Genomic DNA, 23,638 nt, shown 5'->3' on the forward strand with positions numbered 1-23,638 from the left:
AAATCACTATTATGGGAAAAAAAAAACCTGTATTTTTCTTCTTGTTAGGTGTATCTGGACATATCATTTAATTTTGTTTTCTAATGTGCCTTTAGAAAGCCCTATACCTATTTAAGTCTTTCAACTTTTCTCATAGTTTCTATTTCTAATCTTTAATTCTATTCAATGCATTTATATATTGGTGTAATTTCTTTGATTTCCTAAGACATTCTAGTCATGGAAATGTAACTTACCCCAAGGAAGGACAAGAATCCAAGATGTTGTTGAGCAAATCTACTCTTTTTACCAGGATCTGTTCACTTGCCATGTATAAAAGTAAGTTAGCATACCTTATGTTATATTTACAGATAGACTGGTAGTTTGTGTAGACTCCAGCCTGACAGACATGTTGGAAAGATTCCAAAATAAAGTTACAAAATTGTAGATTACATTAAAGAACTGTAATTTACATATTTCAATTAGTGTTTGATCTATATATTCAATATATAGATATATGCATATATTACCTATGTGTATTTCTTGTAAGTAAATAACTCTTCTTTATTGCTTTGGAGAAATTGTTCCTAAAAAGTTGGAGGTTTTAATTGTCCATAAAAATCCCCACCCATGGACCAACCTTCAGGTGATGAGATTTTCTTCACTTGTCACAGTTGCTCCTTTTTCAACAAACATCATTAGTTTAGTAGGACCTTCAGTAGCTTATGCTCTTCCGTTAAAAGACAGGTGATCTTTGAGAAGTGACATCACAATGAAACATCAAATTAAAAATTATAATGGCTAGTATTTGTATAGTGCTTTAAAGTTTACAAAGTGCTATATATATATATATATGTGTGTGTGTATACATGTAGAAAATTCTATGATTGCATAAGATATAAATGTATATGTGTGTATATCTATATCTATTAACCATCCATCCATCTAGCTAGCTAGCTAGCTAGCCATCATTTGATTTTCACAACAACCCTGGGAAGTAGGTGCTATTATTATCACCATTTTAAAGAAGAGGAAATGGAGACTTAAAGAAATTAAGCAGTAACCAAATTTATACAGCTCCTAAGAATTTGAGGCGGAATTAAAATTCAGGTCTTCCTGTCTCCAATCTAGCACTTTATCTAGTATGCCACCTGGTGGCCAAGGTTTTATTGTTGGCCCCCTTCCATGGAAAAGCACAGAACAGATCTTAACTTTTGGAATATCAGGAGCTGGTGCAATGTCTATGTAAGCATCATTCTTCACCTATAGTTCATGACTAGAAGATATGCTTCATTCTTAGTCCTGCAAAGTAGTGATCAGATACTATACTGATGAGAATTCAGCAGTCTTTGAAGGTTATTTTCCTTTCTATAACTGTAGTCATTGTATAACTTGTATTTCTGGTTCTACTCACTTTTCTCTGTATCATCAGTATATAAATTCTTCCAAACTTTCTCTGAATTATTCATATTTGTCATTTTTACCATACAATAAATTCATTCATATACCACAATCTGTTTAACCATTCTCCATTCAACAGGCAGTCAATAACACTTGGTCAAAGGGGTATTTACAGTCTGGTTACTTTTTTCCAGTATAATTCTAAATTGTTTTCCAGAATGGTTAGATAATTTATAGCTCCATCAACAATGCATTAGTATGCCCTTCTTTCTACAACTCTTCTAAAATTTGTCATTTTGTTCTTTGGTTACATTTGGCAACTTTATACTTGTGAGATAGAACCTCATAGTTATTTTAATCCCAATGCATTAAGGTAGGAATAAGATAGATATACAAAGATGAAATAAGAAGGCATGCTACCTGCACTTTGGGGTCTGTAAAATGAGGGGGTGGTAGATTGCTTGATGTTTGATGGTGTCCTGGTAGAAGATTCTATGATTGCATAAGTAAAATAGCGTGAGATGTTTGCAAAGTGCTTTGTATATTACTTTGTATTATTATTTTATTAATATTATTATTATTATTGCTGTTATATTATTGAGAGAAAGTATCAGGGGTGTGCTGGAGTGGGAGTTGCCTGTCAAATTTCCAGTATGAGCATTTCCAGCTTGGAAATCAGCAAACATTAAAAACCAGGGATTGATTTATTGTTTTGTTTATTGTCTAGACTTAAAGTGATGGAGAAAATGTTAATAATGCAAGTTAAACTTAGGAAGTATGAACTGTGTACTTCCCCCCCCCCACAGTTGTTATATAAATAAGTTGTTATATACTTACCAGGACACTCTGTGGTATGGTATGGTGGGCAAACAGCTGACTTTAGATTTAGGAAAACCTGGATTCAAGTCCTATCTTTGACATTGGCTGACTCTGGAGATAATTAACCTCTCATTTCCTTAGGATGATTTTCATTACTAAGGGGAATCTTTTTTTTTTTAACCATCAGACATTCCCTACAGCAATGAAATCACAAGTCCACTCCAAAAATTGTATCATTATTACTTTAGAATTCAAGTGTAGATTTGAAATATGGGTCCACATAATGCTCTTAACTTTAGCACAATGATCAATCAACCCTTTCTAAGATAACTTTTTCAGTTTATTGATTTTTTTTCATTCTAGCATGTACATTTATAATTTCTCTTAAATCAACCTGCTTTCTCTATGATGTTTCTTATACCCAGGCCCTGGCCATATATAGTTTTGATTATCATCAGCCTTGTGAATAGGGGTACCTACTGTGGTGTTATTCAAGAGACATCATGAAGGCGTCCCTTTAATATCATCACTGCTGACTCATTTATTCCTGAAATTCCACTACTTTGTTTCTTTTACTTAAGATTTTACCCCTTCATAAAATACATCCATGGAAAGAGTAGCCCTTAAATTTTCATTAGTCATTTAAGCCTTGATGTGAATACAATGATCACGTCCTTTCATACAGTCATATAGATGATCAGACATCACTCAATTCAACTATTTTCCAGATGAGAAAAATGGGGCTCAGAGAGGTAGAAGGATTAATCTGATGTGACATAGACCCAGTAAATGGTAAAGCTGGAATTCAGATCAAGGTCTTCTACCTTCAAATTCAATAGTAGTTGACCTCGCTGAGCAGGTGGTTTTAATATGACATAGGGAGATAACACTGTGTTTCTGAGAGGAATTGAAGCAAAAAGGGGTGCTAATAAGGGGAGAAAAAGATGAGAGTATTAGAGACAAATATTGCCTACTTTATTTTGTTCAGGACTGTCTCTGCCTTTAGCTACCTTTTTGTTGTTTCACCATTTTCAGTCATGTCCAACTCTCTGTGGCCCTGTTTGGGGTTTTCTTGGCCAAGATACTGGAATGGCTTGCCATTTCTTTCTCCAGCCCATTTAACAGATGGCGGAGACTGAGGCAAAGAGTATTTAGTGATTTACCCAGGGTCACATAAGTGTCTGAGGCTGGATTTGAACTTACAAGGTTGAGTTTTCCTGACTCCAGGCCTAATACTCTACACTGTACCACTTAACTGCCCCTTTAGCTACCTCTTATTGCCAAACAATAAGCTTTTTTCCCCTAGACTTTTCTAAAGTCATGTCAACTGTTTAGATTTAATTGAGCAAATAATTCAATCAAAAACACCAATGGAACTTGGGCTTTACATTCCCAAATGAACAAATGTATTGTATAAGCAGGTAGACATCTTCTAACCCTAAAATGGATTAGAAAGTGCTTTTGTTGTCTTTCCTCTCCATGAGTAGAGTTCCTTCGCCTGCTTTCCAATGTATGCTGTATGTATTTTATTTAATTTCTGGTATTTCTGTGTATATTTGTTGTTATGTCTTCAAGTTTTTTCACACTGTATGTATGTAAACATCAACATTGCCTGTTTTAAATTGTAAGCTTTTATGGAGCAGAAGCATTGTGTCTACTTAAAGTTCTTAGTATCATAACCAGTAGAGAACAATGCACAGGTGGGTACCTAATGATTGTTTTCCAAAAAAATGAACTAAAAGGAAACTCTATTCCATTTGATTTGAGTGCTTTTCAAAAGCAGAAGCATTTTAGAGACCTGAGAAAAATGATTGATAACATTTTGGTTTTAGAAACAGTGAAAGGAATCTTTGAAATGCTATTGTTTTTCTACTACAAATGGAATTGTGAGTTTTGTTAAGGGAATGAAGAGGAAGCTAGAGATATTAAAAGATGCTTAATAGTTCACATTTTGAAAAGGGTAGAACTCATGTATGTGAATGAGTTTGGAGTTACATTTGCACAACAGACTTTTTACCTAGCTACTGTCTTTAGTTTTTAAAAAATTAAGCAGATTTAATGCTCCAATAGTGCAACCATTATTTTTCCTTGTCAAAATGCTAATAAAGCATTTCCATTTTCCTTTCTGTGACCATTAGATGTATTCAATTCTTTAGCTAAAAGCTAAACACCACATAGCTATCTGAGTACTATAAAGGGTAGTCTAGTGTAAGCAAAAGGGAAAGTTGAACAGTTCTCTTATAATTTGAGGCACTAGAAGTGACCCACATGATTCTAGGGCCAAAAATTTGACACTGAAGATAAAGCTATCCAACTTGTTTGTCTACACTGGACAAATCAATCAGCCAACTCTCCCGTCTCTTTGCTTTGCTTTGATTGGCAGATGTGGTCTTGTATGAATGTAGAATTTTTCAGTGGGAAAAAAAAACCCCACCAAAATTGGAATTCAGCTATAACTATACAAGAAAATACAGCTGCAACTATACAAAGAAAATTCTTTATGCAATCCTATATTCCTTATGGATTTACTAAAGATACTGCTACATATAAACCCATGAGACTTAATTTACTAGATTCACAAAAATTTTCTGACTGGGGGTAATTTTGAGACTTAAAAAAAAAATCACCCTGCAAATATACCGAGGGAAGGTTAAGTTTAAACCAAAAAGGAGATGTGTGTATTTTAAGTCCAGATCTTGAATGGGAAAGGGAAGGAAGTATATCTAGAATTATCCTTTACATAAGAAAATGTAAACTTGCATATGAGAGGTCTGAAGTCTCAGTTATAAAATTAGCCTATGGCAATACATATATAAATTTTTTCAACTGACTATATATTTGGCTGCCTCCTTCAGTTTTTAGTTAGCTTGTGTTTTTTTTTCCCTAAAGGGAGTTAACATAACTGAGTCAAATGAGAAAGAAAAAAAATTAACAATTGAAATGTTAGAAACCAATTTCTACTATCACAAATGGACTGGCAGTTCATAAACCTTTATCATTAAAACCTAGAGAAAAATGTTCTCACTCGTGAAGATTAAATCTATGAAGGATAAGATGATTTACCTGCTTTTTATTATGATTGTGTGAGTTTTAAAATAAAGTATCCTCATTTATAAATATTGTATTGTGTTATCTTTCATTGCTTTTGTATCTGTATTTATTACTATATAATTTTAAAAGATTAATCTGATTTTAAAAAAATGTTTGAGTCCAGTGAAACTTGTAAGATTACACAGTATTTACATAGTTTTTGTGAACCATAACTTTCACATGGTAAAATATGTTTCTTAGAAGACTGAATCTCAGCATAATACTAACGGGTTTTTTTTTTTTTTAATTTAACAGCAAAGAGGAATCAGAAACATCAGAGGAGAATAGCTGTAATAATTCAAGGACTACAGGTAACACTTCTCTTTAATTTCTAACAATGTATTTCTTTTAGTTATAACCTATTGCAGGGGGGAAAATGTCTTACATGGGTATTATTATACTCAATTTTCAGATACCTGTATCCCAACAATCATCTGTTCTCATGAGGATAAGGAAGACACGGAAGCCAGTAGCCAAAATGTAAAAGATGTAAACAGTGAAAAAGAATTAGAACTGATGGTAAGTATTCTGGTTGCCACAGTGTTGGAGGATATGAAAACTTTTATCTTTCAAAGACGGCAAAATCTTTCCTTTTCATTAGCATTGACTAATGTAATTTAGAAATGTGAAAACATGGGCTGTGCTGTCATTGCATCTCTATCTTGATCAAAAAGACCCTTTGATTTCAGTAGGTTGCAGTTAGTCTTTAGAGCCTTAAATTAATGACTTTTATTTCTTATCTCTTTACCAGTGGCTCTAAATAATAGTTTTCAGGAATTATAGGAGAGGTAACCCAATATTGATGCCTATTCCTAATTTTCCTGACAAGTATAAACTCTTCCCTTGTAAAAATGAAGAGGATGAATGAGATTGTCCCTAGGGTCCCTTGCAGCTCTAACAATCTAGAATTCTTTTAGTTTCATGGTATTCCTTTATTTACTTCTTTCCTCATGAGAATGCCAATGGTTTACATTGCAGTAAAGTATTGAATTGTCCAGCAGGAACAAGAGAGCCTTTTGCTATAATTTTTAAATAAGAAAAAAATTCTATAGCATCCAATTTAGTATTAAATTTGTTATCATAAATTTCACACCCGATGAACATTTAATCCATTTAGATCTTTTTTTGATGGTTTAACTTGCATTTTTCATCACAAAGGGAGAAATAGCAGTAAATGAGTCACATAATGCAATTTATCCTTACCACTGTCTAGTTTGAGCTTAGAGCATTGGAATACATGGATTCATAATAATCTAAGATTAAAATGACTTTTGCCTCTTCAAGTGTCAGTGCTGAAGCAGGAAAGAAATAGAGCTCATCTCTTCCCCCTTCCCCCCCAAAGAACCACCTTTTCTAGAGTGATATGGGGGATGCATCACAAAAGTATGCAATTTACTTTGCTCCAACTTTAAGTAACTACAAAGTTGTCACCCATTGTGAGAATTCTCACCAGCTGAAAGTTAACATTGCCATTTTTTTCAAACCACAGAATATAATGAAAGGACCCTGAAAAATCACATACTCCACCAATACACCTCATTACAATGAGCAGGCTCAAATATAAAAGTTTGTTTAGAAGTCACTGAGATTGTACGTCCAATAAATGAACAGGGAACGGTAATTTAGATGCTAATTTGCACCATGCCGATGTTAATGCATAAAACAATGAAGCTCTATAATAGATGGAAATACAACCAAATCTGTGAAACCCACAGGCATTGGCTTGCAAGACAGCTGTGCAGTTGACAAGTAACATGAGCCTTATGTGAGAAGAAGGGGAAATCGTAAGATTTGCATATAATTATTGAGATCATGCAAATGTCAGTTATGAGGAGAAAAAAAAAAACACAGGCATCTCACTGTTAAATCCTGACAGTTGGCATCACTGAAGAGCTCAAATACATTTGAGTACCAGTTGGCAGAGGGTCATTAAAACAGAATTTGCAGAGACATTAACTCCCTCACTTTTCTTTGAGTGACGTTTTGCTATTAATAGTTTGCAGAGGCTTTGCAGAAAACATATTAATAAGAGAAACTGTAATGGGGGCACCTACAGCAAGTGTAAATGTAGCAAGGGGCACCCAGGAAGCTACTCTCTAATTGATTAGCATGGAGCTATCAATGTGTATATCCTAAGTGAGGAGAGAGAGCAATGACAAGCAAGAACAGTTGAATAATATAATGTGATATTTGGAGGCTGGGAAGGAGAGTGATTAGTTTTTGGCCTTTTCCTTAGTAATCTCATTCCCAAATCATACTTTAGCAGGATTCCCAAAAAAACATTCTGCTTCGAAGCCTATAAGAAACCCACAAATGAAATGAGGTAATGGGACCATGCCTAGGACTTATTAGCTAGGCAAATGAAACCTACTTAATTCATTTTCCATATTTAAAAAAGCTCTTTTGGTCATTCTTTTCTTTTTTTTCTTTCCCAAAGCTAAATCAGCACTCAGTAAGAACTCGAAGTCCTCCTACTAAAGATGAAAGTTCATTTGCAACAGAACCAGCTAATTTTCCAAATACAGCTGAAGAATTTGGGAATCAGCAAACCCAAACCCTTGGTGAGATAAGTGGAGACTTACTCAGAAGGCCTTTGTCTCCCAGTTCATCAGCAGAAAATCCCTTGAGGGGAGAATTATACAGCAACCCAAAGTATTCCTTGAGAGATGAAGTTAGTCACCAATTGGAAGAAGAACTTACTTCAGGTCTAGCAAAAAGCAGCCAGTCATCATTGAGATACACTGACAGTGGTGAGACCTCTCCATTACTTGGAAGTCTCCTTGTAAAGCAACATGATGTATGTTCTCATTTTCTGGATGAATCAGAAAGCCAAGGAATAAAATGGGTGGATATTTCAAAGAGTAAAACAGAGGAGGGTACAATGGGAAGTGAAATGGTGGGTAGATCATTTATCATCCAGGGGGATCCTCATAGCTACAAAAAGGCCCATGAAATGACACTGGAAACAGTTTCTTCGGATGATGACAAATTTGTGCCATTACAAACCAGTGGCATGGAAATACTAGATGATAATGCCAATCCAGCAGGAGAGGGTCACAAACTGCAAACATCTTGTCCAACTGCATATCTGCCCTTGGCAGATAATGCTGATCAAGGCAAAGAAGGAGAAAGAACCAAGAAAATTGACATAAAAGACTGGGAATGTCCAACAACAGAGTCTCTTGCCTATATACCTGCCCATATGAATGCTTCCAAAGAGTGCCCAGTTACAGAAAAGAGAACTTCTAGAAAAGGGTGTGGGAATGGTAAAGAAAAGGAGGAACAAAGAATCAAGTTCAGCATTAGTGAAAGGCAAAATGAAAATGTGCTATCAATCTCAACTGACCATCAAGGGAGAAGAGGGCATCCTGAAATAGGTGTTAACATGAGTCAAGCTAGTAATAGATCCCTACATGACCCTCAGAGCAAAGTAAGTGAAATCTCTCCTAGCTCCTGTGACTTGGCACCTAGAGTTGATAGATCACATTCTCTCAGAACTGATTTAGCTAACCCCAGAGATGGGTTTACAACACAAAGGAGTGGTCTAGTGAATTCAGAAGGCATCACTCCAGAAAGAATGCATGGCCAAGTTTGCTCACCAGAAAATGGAAATGCCTTGCAAACTGATCAAAGAGAGAAATCATATAGGAATATTCCTGATGATCAGAATAAGATTGCACGTGGAAATCAAAGCTGGAATGTTCTGGAAAGTCAGGTAGTTTTAAGAGAGAGTATGACAAATAGAATAGAACAGATCAAGGAGCAAGCAGATGGTGAAGGCATGTGGGAAATAAGAGATAATACAAGGAACCTGAATGTTACTCCTACAGAAGAATTGTTTACCTGCCAAGAAACAGTGAGATGTGAACTGTCTTCTGTAGCTGATCATGGTATTACTGAGAAAGCAGAAGCAGGTACAGCTTATATAATTAAGACAACATCAGAAAGTACTCTAGAAAGCATGTCTGCTAGAGAAAAAGCAATAATTGCTAAGCTACCTCAAGAGACTTCTCTAAGTGACAGGCCCACTGAGGAAAAGGAAACAGCGTTTGATCCACATGAAGGGAGAAATGATGATTCACATTATACCCTTTGTCATCGGGATTCAGTGGATGTAATCTATGACATTGACTTTGAAAAGAAATCACATTTAGGTATTTATAATATACACATAGATGAAACACAAATGGAAGAAACTATGTCTCAGTGCCATCCTGGGGAAATGCTTGACAGGGCAGAGCATGGCATTAGAAAGATTGCAACTGGAGGAGAATCTCTACAGGTCACTCCCGAGGATGGAAAAGCAAGCTCAGAACAGGATTTCTACCTAGCACAGTTACCCACTGTTTCAAAAACGTTGAAGAAAAATATATGCCATGCAGAAGCCCAAGGGCTCCCTCAGAAGAATGCTGATTTGCTTGCTCTTGTTCATCAAAGTTTCAATTCTGAAAGAAGCCTATGTCCTCAAAATGGCACTCCTGTTTCTATTTGTCCTAATAAAACTCAATTCGATGAAGAAGCACTCACTACAGAGTATCCAATGGCTGCCTTGTCATTCACGTCCATTTCTACTATATCAGCTTGCAAATGTGATCCCCACAGTGAAGCCCAGTGTACTGAGAAAAACCAACATCCTGGGTCTGTACCCCAAGAATGTAACAGGAGTTCAGTCATACTGACTTCCAGTGATGGGAAAGAAAGGTTCATAGCTGAAAGTTACCAACAAGCAGAAAATAACACGGAGAAGTCTTTAGGGCCAATGATTTTAATCAGTGAACCTACTGAGGAGATAGAAGAGACAAGTTGTGAAACTTCTGAGTTAATAAGCTGTGGACAAGAATCAGCCTCCCCAGGTTTCAAGTCATGTAACCCATCTGACTCTTCCAGTCTCCCTGCCCAGCACAACCAAACTCTGGCCAGTGAGTCTCTGCTTTCAAAACACATCAAGTCCAAAATACCCTATTTCCTTTTGTTCATTCTATTTCTCCTAACAACCTACTATTATGACTTAATGATTGGCTTGGCATTCTACCTTTTTTCATTGTACTGGCTATCTTGGGAAGGAGGGCGACCCCAAGAACCTGTCAAAAAGAAGTAGTCTCACAGGTTTTATTATTCACTTAAAATTTAAGATACTATGCCCCAAACATTTTGATTGTTAAAAGGGAATATTCATTGTTCAAAGAACCAATGCAGTTTTTCTCTTGAAGGATCATTTAAAAAGGAATGCGTATGAAGTTCACTCCTTCATATAAGTAATTATTCTATATAGGACCATTATGTTTGGATCATTAAATACCTATATGAATATGAGATCTGAAGCACGTCAAGTTAAAATTAGGTACAGCTGTTGCTCCTTAGCAGGCTATGAAGATGCAATGCTTCATGTCTCTTCACTACTTAAAGTGCCATTTTCTTGCATTCATTTCTTTTACAATAAAGCTTCAAACCTTTCCCCCCCTCTAAAGGTTTTGCAAAATAGTTTTAGAAATATTTAAAACAAAGCCAATGGCATAAGGACTTTTAAAGTCCCCGAGTACTGGCCATACGATTTTTGTATTTCCCATTTGTGTTGGGATTATTTCCTAGAACAGCCTGGGAGAGCAAATAGTTCTTTTCATTTCAATTTCATTGTTTAAGGACATTATCTGCAAATTGGGAAACAGAAGTCATGCACCATAAATACAAAAAGTTTGTACATGTCAGATTTTAACAAGATAAAAGTAGGTGCTTCCATACCACAAAGCTAATAAAGTTTGGACAACTGGTAGCATATCACCCAATAGCACAAAACTATTTGGGGTGTTTTTTATATATTTCTTTCATATTGTAAAGTAGACTGTGTAGCCCAACTGAACAATTTCATTGACAAGTATCATTTGAAATAGAAAATTTGAATTCATTTTTTTCACAAGCATTGCTTTGGAAAGCATTTGTGCCTATGAAGCATAAAGCATTAAATAACAATAATAAAAAAGAATGGATGGTACTTGGTACATATAGAAGTGATTTCTTTTTTCTTAAACATAAAAAGACTAAGATTTTAATTATTTTTATTTTTAAAACATTAAAAGTCTTCAAAAGGAAACAGACATATTTCTATACACAAAAGCACAAGTAAGGCACTAGTCACAATCATAACTTCCAATTTATTAGTTTATTAAAGGGATAAAACTGATTTTAAAGTTGATAATAAAGAGTTGTGAGAATGTTCAGTAGAAAATAAACTTTTGGTATGGAGGTAACTCTGACAGTATCTATTATTACATATGGTTAATTTTATGGACTAGTGGAATTGATCACTTTATCAAATTTTTATGGCATTATTTTACCTTGGACACCCTTTGGAACCCCTTCCAAGTGGTGAACTTAGGTATCTTTGAGTCTGTTGACTGTTGAGTGACTAAACAGTCACTTCTAGAGACCATAAGACTCCCTACAAGTTTCTCTGTAGGACTTTTTTCATCTCTTTATCTCAGAGGAGGAGATAGAGAACCTAATTCATCTTCAGATATAACAGCAACATACCTCATCTTCTGAAAATGATAAATCGAAAGATCACAAGTTATACATAAAGTCACATGCATTTAAGAAATAGTTCTTTAACTTCATTTTCTATATCTTAATGAAAACTCTGGATGCATTGTATAAAGAAAAAATGACAATAAATTGTGTTTTTAGCTATTGCATGCAATAGGAGAATGTATCTTTCTCTCCATATTATATAATTTCAGATACCTTACTTTTTCCAGATCATGTGATTCCACCCATCCCTTAAATGCCATTCAGACTAAATGACTGACATTACTTTTTTAGACTAACATATATAAACATCCTGAGGTAGAACTTGGGGCAAATATTTGATTTTTTGAGCTAGCATATTTTCATTTAAATACAAGTAGAATACTGTAGGCAATATCTAGAATATTATCTCTAAAACTGCTAGGTTGATAATTTTGTTGACAGGTCTATACAAAGTTTGGAGAAACAGTGTAGTTAATGTTAGCATTTCTTCAGGTCTTAATGGTATGATTTTTGCATTCTACCTTTAAGGGTTTTAGTCAATATGTCATATCTTATTGTCGCAAAACAAAACACTATATTGCTTTATTGAACATAGGTGCCTGGACTACAATTATACATTTAAAAGAACAAAGTGACACATTTTACTACCTGTATTTGATTTTTGATAACATTTGCTTTCAAAATTATCTAAATACTAATGTGTAGTATGATATCAGTAACCTCCCTAGGATGGAAAAAATATTTAGTTGTATATTTACCTGAGTGCAGTGAAAAAATGGTCCCTGGTTTAGGCACTGACTTTTCCAATACTACTTATGGAGCAATTTTCACATAGAAAAAAATGAAATAAAGTGATAAGCACTTGGGGAAATCTTGATAGGTAGGTAGAAAGATAGATTTAGGCAAGTCTGTTTTGGCTGCATCACTATACTGAATAAGAAAAATGGCAGGCAGTGAATACTAGCAGATCTCCACTTATCCAAGATCTATCCCTGAATTAATATGGCAGGTGTAATCTTTACAAGTATCATTGCCATCAACATCCATCCCTAAGCATTTGTTGAGTGCTCAAAGAGTGTGTGGCACTGTAGTAAGCAAAGTGAGGTGAATCACATGTCTACTGCCTGAATTGTATAAGAAATGTGAATTGTTAAACCTTCATATTTCATCTTGCCCAGTCTGCTGGCTATACGTCAGAAAGAAAATTCTAAAAATTAACTAACAGCATGAGCTATGCCACTAGTAAAAATAATTGGTTTAGAAATTCAAATTTGTATAAGCCATCCCAAACCTTTTCAACAGGCTCCTTATTGTAAAAGAAAGCAAGTCCACTAGGATTGTTCCCATCTATCAGAATTTCAATAGCACAGAGAAAGGACAACCTCATCTCCTCCTTGTTTAGAAGCACTTTTAAGAAATCTCAAGAAAGCATAAAAAGGCATACCTCTTTTCTGAGAGAGTACCATGACCTCAACTGTGCAATTTCTTTTCTCTCAAGGAGACAGATAGATTGCTCTACAAATTCTTTTTTAAAAAAGAAATCAAGATCCAATGTTGGCAAATCCATCATTGTAATCATGTTGAATATTTTTACCTCCTTCCCAGTTATCATACTGGCTGATTGTTTCATAGTTCTCACTCTTAACGAAATAAAAAATGACTGGAACCAAGAATCAACTATAGCCTTAAGGACCAACCTACTCAAGTGTTTCACACAATGCTTTACTACTTCACTAAATGCTTTACTACAGATCAACATGGTCAATTAAATCTAATGCAACATGGGTTTTCCTGACTATAGGAGTCTGTCTCATAAAATTATTTGTGAAATCATCCATTCTCAACACTGATTTGGTGCATCAAAGGATTTTTGTCTCTTAGACAGTTTAAAGACTGGGCATAAGACCTTGGTGCTTGTTTTTAACATGGTTCTTACAGGACATAAGCGGATGTAATTAGTATATTCCACCTTCAAGGGATGGGCATCTGCTAAATGCTAACATGAATGTATTTACAGAAAGAGTGTTGTTATTGTTGTTATTATTTTTTAATGTCATCCTGTTCTGTTACTATGAGACCATATTATAGTTTTCCCCTATGATTCTAAAGGAAGGAGATACTGACCTACTATTACTATAACGTCTCCAGCCTAAGAAGAGCAAAAGTAAAGAGTCAATATGGGTGGAGTAGTAGAGTGGATAGAGGGCCAAATTTGGAATCAGGGAGACTGGATTCAAGTCATGCTTCTGAAACATACTAGCTGTGTAACTGTTGGACAAGGAACTTAATGTTTCGGGTCTCCAGGAAGCTATCTCAGACTAAAAGTTACTGAGAAGGTTACAGATATCCAGTATTGACATAATGAATATCCACACCAGGAGATCCCTAACTGAAGAAATCACAGGCCATTTTCCTAATGAATTATTAATATATGCCAGGGAGACAGTTTTCCCTCATCTATTTAATATTGGTTTGATTGAGTGTTCACCATTTCCCCATGACTATCCTGAAATTCCTTTCTATTAGTTTATGGTTTTATTTTGGGGGAGATAAATGCTTTTAAGTGTCACAAGATAGGCAATTATTGAAACTGTTAAAAATCTTAAAAGGCCCATCATCCTAAGTCCAACATTTTGCTTGAATGCTTCATTTCATTTTTCAAAGTAGAAAAAAAAAATATGACATTTCAACAATGAAAAATTCCCAACCTCCTTTCAATATATCCAATTCATGATAGCCATACTAATAGAAGGAATCAGTGGCATGGATAATCCAAAAGAGTAGACAATTTAAAAATATTTATATTTGATTTTGTTATCCATGACCCAATTGGTTTTGGCAGAAGATTTAGATTTCTAATGGTTTTTAATTAGTCTGATGTTTAAATGAATTTGCCCTTTACAGTCTTGGAGCCACATTTCTCCAACCTACTCTCCCCTTACTCCCTAATTCATACTCTCTAGCAAAAATAGTCTGAAAGATCTCCTTGTTCCTAGAACAACCCATGTTTAGTTCTTCCTTAGTTCTCTTTTTCATACTGTCCCCTTTATCTGAAATCTTCTTATCTATTTTCTATCTAAATTTGTCATTTTTCAACGTCAATGCCACTTACCCCTCTGTCACAAAACTTTCTCCAAGACTACTTTAATCCACCTTGATTTTCCCCTTCCATGAAATCTTATAGTGGTTGTTGTTTGAAACACTTATTTAGAAACAATCATATGCTTCTTTGTATGGTTATTGTTTGTGTATCTTATTTTCCACACTAAACTGGAAATTCCTAAAGAGCTTCTAAAGGAGGCAAAGTATTGGGTATATATGTAGCAGGTACTCAATAAAATATATGTTAAAACTAATTAGTAGGTGTATTATTGGTTTTGTGGATAATAGTATAAGAATCACAATCAAAAAGTTAGACAATCCTTGACAGCCAATGACCATAGGACACTTCTCCAAGAAAAGAAATCTTGTTTATATGAGGGGAGAATGCTTCAGGAAGTTGAATTTTATTAAAAAGTCATTGTATAAAATTGACCCCAAATCACTGTTATTTGAGGAAAATATTGTTTAGAAGGTAGGAAGGGGGTTAGCTAGGTGGCGCAGTGGATAGAGCACTGGCCCTGGAGTCAGGAGGACCTGAGTTCAAATCTGGCCTCAGAACATTGACACTAGCTGTGTGACCCTGGGCAAGTCACTTAACCCCAATTGCCTCACCAAAAAAAAAAAAAAAAAAAAAGAAGGTAGGAAGAGAGAGTTATAGGAACTAGACCTATAATTTAATTTGAAAAGGAACTCCCAAGGTAAAGAAACATCTTCTACCAATATAGATCCATTTCTTTACTACAATTTATGATCTTAGTTTGCTTCCTGGAGCCCTGAGAAGGTAACTGACTTGTCGAGGGTCACATAGCCAGTGTGTGTCAGTGGCAGGAGTTAAACAATGTTTTCATGGTTTCCAGGATATCTCTCTATGCACTATCTCTTTCCCCTTTTCTCCCCAGTCATTTTCAGAAGAAAGGTGACCAAAGTAAAAGTGAAAAGATAATTGGGGTATATGAATAAAAGTGCTATGGGCTACTGGATATAGGGAAAAGGGAAATGTTTTGTTCCTTCTGTTCCTTTTAAATATTAAGCAGCTTTTCTTTCTCTTCTACATTCCCAAAGCTGCCACATCCCCTCCATACGCTACAACACAGATTGCAAATTAGAAGAACAATTTCTTAATTTAGTAGTTAATGTGGAAGTTGATGGTATAAGGAAATGTTTTTTAGGCGAAGTAGCTCATTAGCTTTAAAAGCATCAACCATCACAAGGTTTAAAGTGCAAGAAACTCAATCCCAGCAACTGCTGTTATGACCTTTGAGACTGGCTGATCTGGTCAATTTTACACCTGTTCTGTATGTCAACTTTTAAGGCAAGCAAATAGAGCCGCAAACAAGGGAAGTGAACTGGATTTCTTTTGCATTGATTATCAAGCTATATGCTGTAACTGCTCATCATCTATTTTGGCCAGAAGTCATTAAACGAACACCCTAAATGATAAAATTAATGCCAATTAAGTAATTAAAAAAGTAGCTGATTCATATTAGTATGAAATGCATCCAATGCTGTGTATAATACGTAAAAGGCATTTTTGTTTTAACAGTCTTACTCTAACGGGTTTTGAATTTTATCTTCTCTATAACTATTTGATCTGTGATGTTTCAAAAGTATTAAATATCCATCTACTAATAAAATTAGTCTTTATTCCCACCTGATTCCATAAAACTGGAATGATTTCATTTTAAACTATCTTTGATACAACTTTCAAGGAGAAATGGTTCAACAAGAAATTCAATGTGCTTTAGAAAATGTCAAGGGTATCTAATACTGGTCTCTCTTATGGTTGTAATATGTTTCTTCTTCACCATGGTATTCATTAATATGGCATATTGGTTAACTTGGTTCTGGGTGGAAGTAAATTTAAAATTTCCTCAACACACTTTATAAAGTGGATCATTGAGCAAGAGAAAGAGGTGGGTGCTGAGTGAAAGGAGGGAGATGGGTTTGTTTCTTTATGATGCTATACAACGCCTTCCCTTTTTCAATCAGTTAACCAATCAACAAATACTTATTAAGTACTTACCACATGCCAGTCACTCTACTGAAGATACAAAGAAAGGTCAAAATATTGTCCCTTCTCCTAAGAAGCTCACATTCTAATGAGGGAGACAACATGTAAATAATTGTGTACATGCAAGAGATATATAAAATAGATGGAAAGCAATCTCTAAGTAAAGCCACTTTTTCTTCACTGCAATTCATATCCCTGGGATGCTTCCCCTGTTTTATTTTTCCACAGGTCATGATATTATTTAGGGATTAATGTTCCATGCTCAAAAACCTGGTGATTCCTACTGTGTTTCCTGATTGCTCCTACCATTAGTCTCCTTTGTTCTCCTGCATGCCCTTCACTGCCAGACATGGAAAACAAGGGTATTGGTTTTCCTTTAATTTTTTTTTTTTTTAGTGAGGCAATTGGGGTTAAGTGACTTGCCCAGGGTCACACAGCTAGTAAGTATTAAGTGTCTGAGGCCAGATTTGAACTCAGGTCCTCCTGACTCCAGGGCTGGTGCTCTATCCACTGCGCCACCTAGCTGCCCTCCTTTAATCTTGAAAACCAACAAACACCATCAGGCTAGGGGTCGGGAGAGCTGGGTTCTATATGGGGCTTAGTGACTCCTTCATTGGCTTTATTGGATGAATCACTTCACCTAAAGTCATCAGTTCTACCATCTGGTAAAATTAGTGCTAAACAAGACAGATGACGGTTTTGATGTCTCCTTCAATGAGCTGGCTAGCTTCGTGAGGAATAGAAGTTGCTTTTCATGACCCTTCTTGGGGTGGGGGTGGGTGGGAAGAGTTGGACTACGATAATTTCTAAAGCCCAAATATTGTGGTGGAAAAAGCCCTAGATTTCCAATTAGAGGACCTGGGTCTGAGACTTGGCTCTGCTATTTAATATTTTGACAATTCTGGGAAAGGCATTTAATTTCTCTTGGTCTCAGTTTCTTCATCTTTAAAATAAGGGGAGTGGACTAGATGTCCCTTTCTGTCCTAAACTCTATAAGGAAGCACTTGATATTCATTGTAATAGATTGAAAATCCCACCTCTTAAGCACTTAAATCACCCAGGATCTGCTTTTAGCAATTTTACATATGATGATTTCATAAAACTGTTTGTAAAAATATTTTTTTTTGTGCACCAAAGAACATTTGTGAAAATATCACAAAGAAAAGTCCTATTTTGTAACTATCTAATAAAATTGAATTGCTGCTGCATGATTTAGTATGGCTTCTACATAGTAAACATCTCTTCTCATATAAGCAATAAACTACTTTTGTGAATATAATCCAAGAAGTGCCTTTTCCTTTTATCATTCATTCATTCATTCATTCATTCATTCATTTATTTATTTATTTATTTATTTGTTTATTTATTTATTTATTTTTGCGGGGCAATGGGGGTTAAGTGACTTGCCCAGGGTCACACAGCTAGTAAATGTCAAGTGTCTGAGGCCGGATTTGAACTCAGGTCCTCTTGAATCCAGGGCTGGTGCTTTATCCACTGCGCCACCTAGCTGCCCCTCCTTTTATCATTTATGTGAAACTTTGGTTTCATAAAGTGAAACTAGTTTCTACTTGCTAACTTAAAAAAAAAATGTTAAGGAGATGATGTTCACAAGAATATCAGGTTTTCTGAGTTCATACTCAGAGCTGGAAATATTTGAAACAATTCCTTCCAAGTTGGAAAGGATCTAAGGGAATGAAAACCACCTTCACATTCCAAGGTAATTTTCACAAAGTAGTTCACTGAAAGTCCTTTGAAAGTATCCTAATCAAAGGGTAGGTAGCTTGAAGAGCACTTACACTAGATAGCTCTAGATAGGACCTAGCCCTGGGCCTTACGTTTCACTTATCCAACTCCAATTCGTATGTCACACCAAAGTTCACACCCCATAAACTCTGTTTCTACAGGCTCCTCTCCTGTCAGTTCCTTGACCCTTCTACCCTTCTACCTCCTTTTCAGATTATCATTCAATTCTAGTTCACTGCTCCACCTGTCACACTGGATGAAATAAGACTGACAGTCTGACCTTTCAAAAGCAAGGCATCTAGTTTCAGCCCAAGTCTTTGGGAATTAGGCAGAATTAGCCACAACTACTTGTGATGTTATGTATGTGTTTGTGGGAAGGGGTGGAGAATGAGGAAGGAGGCAGAAGGAAAGAAGGCAAGCTGGATGGGTAAAATAAATACAGTTCAATCCTTAATTTTAAAACATGAGTGTGTGTGTGTGTGTTTTCTTGGTACATATTAGGCACCTGAGATTTGTGCTTGTTACATGGTAGTATATTTTATATTAATATGCTGGTATAGAATATACTATGTAATAAGAACTCACATTTCACAGAGAATCACAAATTTAGAGCCAGAAGGGATCTTACAGGTCACCTAGTTCTACCCCTTTATTTATTATTCAAATGAAGAAACTGAGGGCTAACGAGGTGACTCTACTTGCAGGTGGTCACACATAGGTAGCAAATGGCAAATGGATTTGAACCTAGATTTCAACTTCAGATCCAGCATTTTTCTCACTGTGCCATATTTTAAAGTGCTTTTCATTTTTCCTGATTTGGGGAGTCATTATTTGAACTAAGGTTATCTAACTGAAGATCCAGTGCTCACTTCAACCACATCTACTATTGCTTCAAGGAAAAGTTATTTCTTGGACATGGGCATATATCACATTGGCACCAGTCATGACCTCTCTGTCCCTTCTTAGTTGACATCCTTATGTTTGATATTTTTCAACTGTGGCTGAAAAAATAAAAAAAGATGTTACCTGGTAGCCACACTTTTAGTGATGGCACTTCTGAAATTAGGTAGTGGATGTCTGCAGAGCACACTGTCAGAGTTATCCTCAAACTCTTTCTGGCTTTATAAAAACATGTTTCCTTTGAAAAAAAATTGTTGCCAATGTATGATAACCTGCTTATGCCCTACCATGGACTCCTCCATTTACCTTTTAATGGCTCTCAATTCTATTTTTACGGACGCGCTAATAGTCCATAGTGTTCCATGACTCACAAACATACAGAAGAATATACTCAGAGAAAAGTGCCTGAGTGGGGAACAACAGCTTTTAGATGAATAGTCTCACTTAGAAGGATTATCATTTACCAGCATAAGACCCTGGCCTCTATGTATCTTTCTACAGCAAAACAGAAGCTACATTTCTACAAAACACAAAATCACATTTGTACAAATTTGTACAGAAATTATGTTTTTCTTAAAATGCAGAAGGTAGACTATGGCCAGGACATTATAGGATGTAAAATAGTCATATGCCTGTAGAATTTATGTCCATTCTCTCTCTCTCTCTCTCTCTCTCTCTCTCTCTCTTTCATTCTTTCTTACTCTCAGTAAGTCATAGTAGGAATAGATTTTAAACTTAAGGGAACCTCAGTGATATTAACAAATGGTCTTAGTTGACAATTACAAGTTAATTCATTTTCTAATCCTCTGTTTATTGGCATTAGTCCAACCTCCTCTGTGAGGATAGTGCCCTTCATTTTCCTTTTAGAAACTTCAGACAACATAGAGTTTGATTCTATCAATAAAAATCAAATAAATGAATTGGTTTTTTTTCCCCAAGGTTGCTGGAACAATGCTTTTAATTTTTTCTTTTTTGGTATGATGATTCTACAGTGGCCTGAAAAGGCAACTGTACCACTTAATGACAGGGTCAAAGCCTAGGATGCTGTTATTGTTTAGAATGGTTGGTTTTATTTTCCTGATGTTAATATAAGAGAAAAAGGATGTTAATAGTAAGGGAAAATTGGTAATAAAACAAAACTGGGGGAAACCAAAAAGAGAATCTAGGCCTTCCAAATCTGGTATAAATACTTTCCCCCTGAACCATGCTTCCTTCTCATAGTCTTTACCACTTTCTTTTGGAGATATCCTCTGGGTTTCTGAAATTGAAAACTAAAATCAAATACCTCATAATATTATAAGACTAGGTCAAAATAGAATTTAGATCCTCCAGAAGATGTGAGTTACTTATAACAGAATAGAAGGGGTTTAAATTACTTCTAATATGATGGGGTTTATAAAATTGTTTTGACTCCTATTCTAAAACATAGAGCAAAAGTCTTATTCCAATACCTCATCACAAGGTGGATGTAACCCCAGGCTCTCAAAAGCTATGCCAGTGGAGCACAGATTCTGACAAGTCCTAGCAAGTTGGAAAGGTTATGAGTATGAGACCAATGATGGAATAAATGTCTGTTATCTAAGGACCAGTCTAGCTTAGGTCTGAGGAATTTCATCTCTAGGTTTACAGTAGGGTAATACTTGTTTTTGGACCCAGTAGCTCTCCAAATTGACACACCAGTGAAATCACAGAACCTTAAAATATTGAAACATAGTTATACATAAGATAATATATGTATATATGTGTGTGTATGTGTGAGTATATATGTGTATATACATACATATAAAGCTGAGATGCTATATATATATATATGTATGTATGTATGTATATACACATATACATAGGGGCCAATGACAAAAAAAGATTAAGAATCTCTGGGTTCTCTCTTTCTTTGTGTATATATATACACACACACCACATGCACACACACACACATATATATATATATATATATATATTCATAATAAGGTAGAATAATAAGTAACAAAACAAAGCTAGGAGAAACATAAAAGAGAATCGATCCACCCATCCCTCCCTCCCTCTGTATGTTTGTGTGTTACTCTCTTTTTGGTTTATATATATATATATATATATATATATATACCAAAAGATATATATATATATAAACTCTGTGTGGGGGTGGGGGTGGGGGAGAGAGAGAGGGAGAGAGAGGAAGAGAGGGGGAGAGAGAGAGAGAGAGAGAGAGAGAGAGAGAGAGAGAGAGAGAGAGAGAGAGAATATGAATGAGAGAAAACTAAGGGATTCTTAATCTTTTTTGTGTCATTGGCCCCTATGCAGTCTGGGTGAAGCTCTTGAACTCTTGGAGAATAATTGAAGGAAATACTTAATTTTGACTTGTAATGAAAAATAAATAAGTATTTTTCCCCTTTCAAATTCATGTACCCTCTGGGATCTAGCCACAAACTCTTTGGGCATTCTTGGATCCCAGGCAAAGATCCCCTAATCATTACATACCTATTTAAAAATATGTAGATGACCTTCCTCTTCCCCTAAAGTCTTATTCCAATGTTTTAACATGGCATGGAAGTAACCTTATTTTTTTTTTAAAGACCTTGTAGTAGAATTCAAACTTGGGCTAATCTAAGCAAGCTGGAAAAGTTCTGACTACAGACTGAATTAGTCCATCCAAGGATGTCTTTTTTTTTTTTTTTTTTTTTTGGTGAGGCAGTTGTGGTTAAGTGACTTGCCCAGGGTCACACAGCTAGTAAGTGTTAAGTGTCTGAGGCCAGATTTGAACTTGGGTCCTCCTGACTCCAGGGCCAGTGCCCTATGCACTGTGCCACCTAGCTACATGGAAATAACCTTTTTTTTTTTAAGACCTTGTAGTAGAATGCAAACTTGGGCTAATCTCAGTAAGCTGGAAAAGCTCTGACTACAGACTGAATTAGTGCATCCAAGGATAAGTCTTGATAAGTTCAGAGAATCTTCACATCAGAGAGTTAATATCCAGGTGAGTTCTTTGGAAGGGGGAGGGAAGGAGATGAGAAAGAAAGGCACAAGAAGTCATTAAATTATTTACTATGGCATTGAGGCATATGATCAAGGTTGCAGGGAGTTAGGCTGCCATGGGAGGTTTAGGTCCCCCCTCCTTGGAGGTCTTTAAGTAGAAACTAAATGATCATTTCTCTGGGATGTTATAATAAGTATTCTTTGTGTAAAGGATCAATTAGATAGCCACTGAAATCCCTTCCAATTCTATAGTACTGTGATTCTGTGAGTACATACAAAGAAAAAATCACAGGCACTTGAACAAGCACTGAAATATATATATATATATATATATATATATATATATATATATATATATATATATATATATATATATATACATATACACACATTTATTCATTTATCTATTCACTTATTTATTAATTAATTTATTCTTTCCTTCATTCACTTATAAGTCCAACTATCTATCTATCATCCATTATCTTAGTTGGCACTTCTAGGTAACTGCAGGTAAGGAAACTCCCTCCAACAATGCTATTTTGCCACTTGCAGTCTTAGAAAGTTGCCAGTATGTGTAAAGGCAGACCTTGAATTTAGGTCATTCTGACTCCAGGTCTAGCTCTCTATCCACTACATGATGTTCTATCTCCTTTATCCATATATACATACAAATAAGTATCCTGCTTAGGGTATGACAAGGAGAAGTATATATATATATATATATATATACACATACATACACACACATGTGTGCGTATGTGTATACACACACATATATACATATACATGTGTGTGATATAAAAGCTACTGATATAAAACTACAAATATATTTAAATACAATATTTGTCTATGATATATGTGTATAAATATGTGTATATGTTTGTGTGTAGCTGTTGAGAAGCTTCACGGTGAAGTGGACAGAAAAGCAATCTTGGAATCAAAAAGATCTGATTTCAACCTCTGCCTCTGAGGTATATGTGTGAGTAAATACATACATACATGCATGCATGCATATACACACATATATAGATACATATATGTATAGTCCAAAAGAAATATGTAATTCATATATGCATGTCTACACACATTTTTTTTTGTCTA

General features: G+C 35.4%; 1 protein-coding gene across 1 annotated transcript in view; it reads left to right on the forward strand.

Annotated features, from left to right (window-relative positions):
• PPP1R3A (protein phosphatase 1 regulatory subunit 3A) overlaps nt 1-18,183 on the forward strand; it is a 72,018-nt gene extending 53,835 nt beyond the window's left edge. Inside the window, exons 2-4 of the mRNA XM_043968639.1 lie at nt 5,542-5,597; nt 5,699-5,805; nt 7,724-18,183. Coding sequence (XP_043824574.1) covers nt 5,542-5,597; nt 5,699-5,805; nt 7,724-10,384 — 2,824 coding nt within the window. The 3' untranslated portion in view covers nt 10,385-18,183. The remainder of the gene's footprint in view (nt 1-5,541; nt 5,598-5,698; nt 5,806-7,723) is intronic.
• Nucleotides 18,184-23,638: the final 5,455 nt, after the last annotated feature.

The sequence above is a fragment of the Dromiciops gliroides genome, chromosome 5 (assembly GCF_019393635.1).
Source record: "Dromiciops gliroides isolate mDroGli1 chromosome 5, mDroGli1.pri, whole genome shotgun sequence".
In the NCBI taxonomy this organism is placed as follows: domain Eukaryota; kingdom Metazoa; phylum Chordata; class Mammalia; order Microbiotheria; family Microbiotheriidae; genus Dromiciops; species Dromiciops gliroides.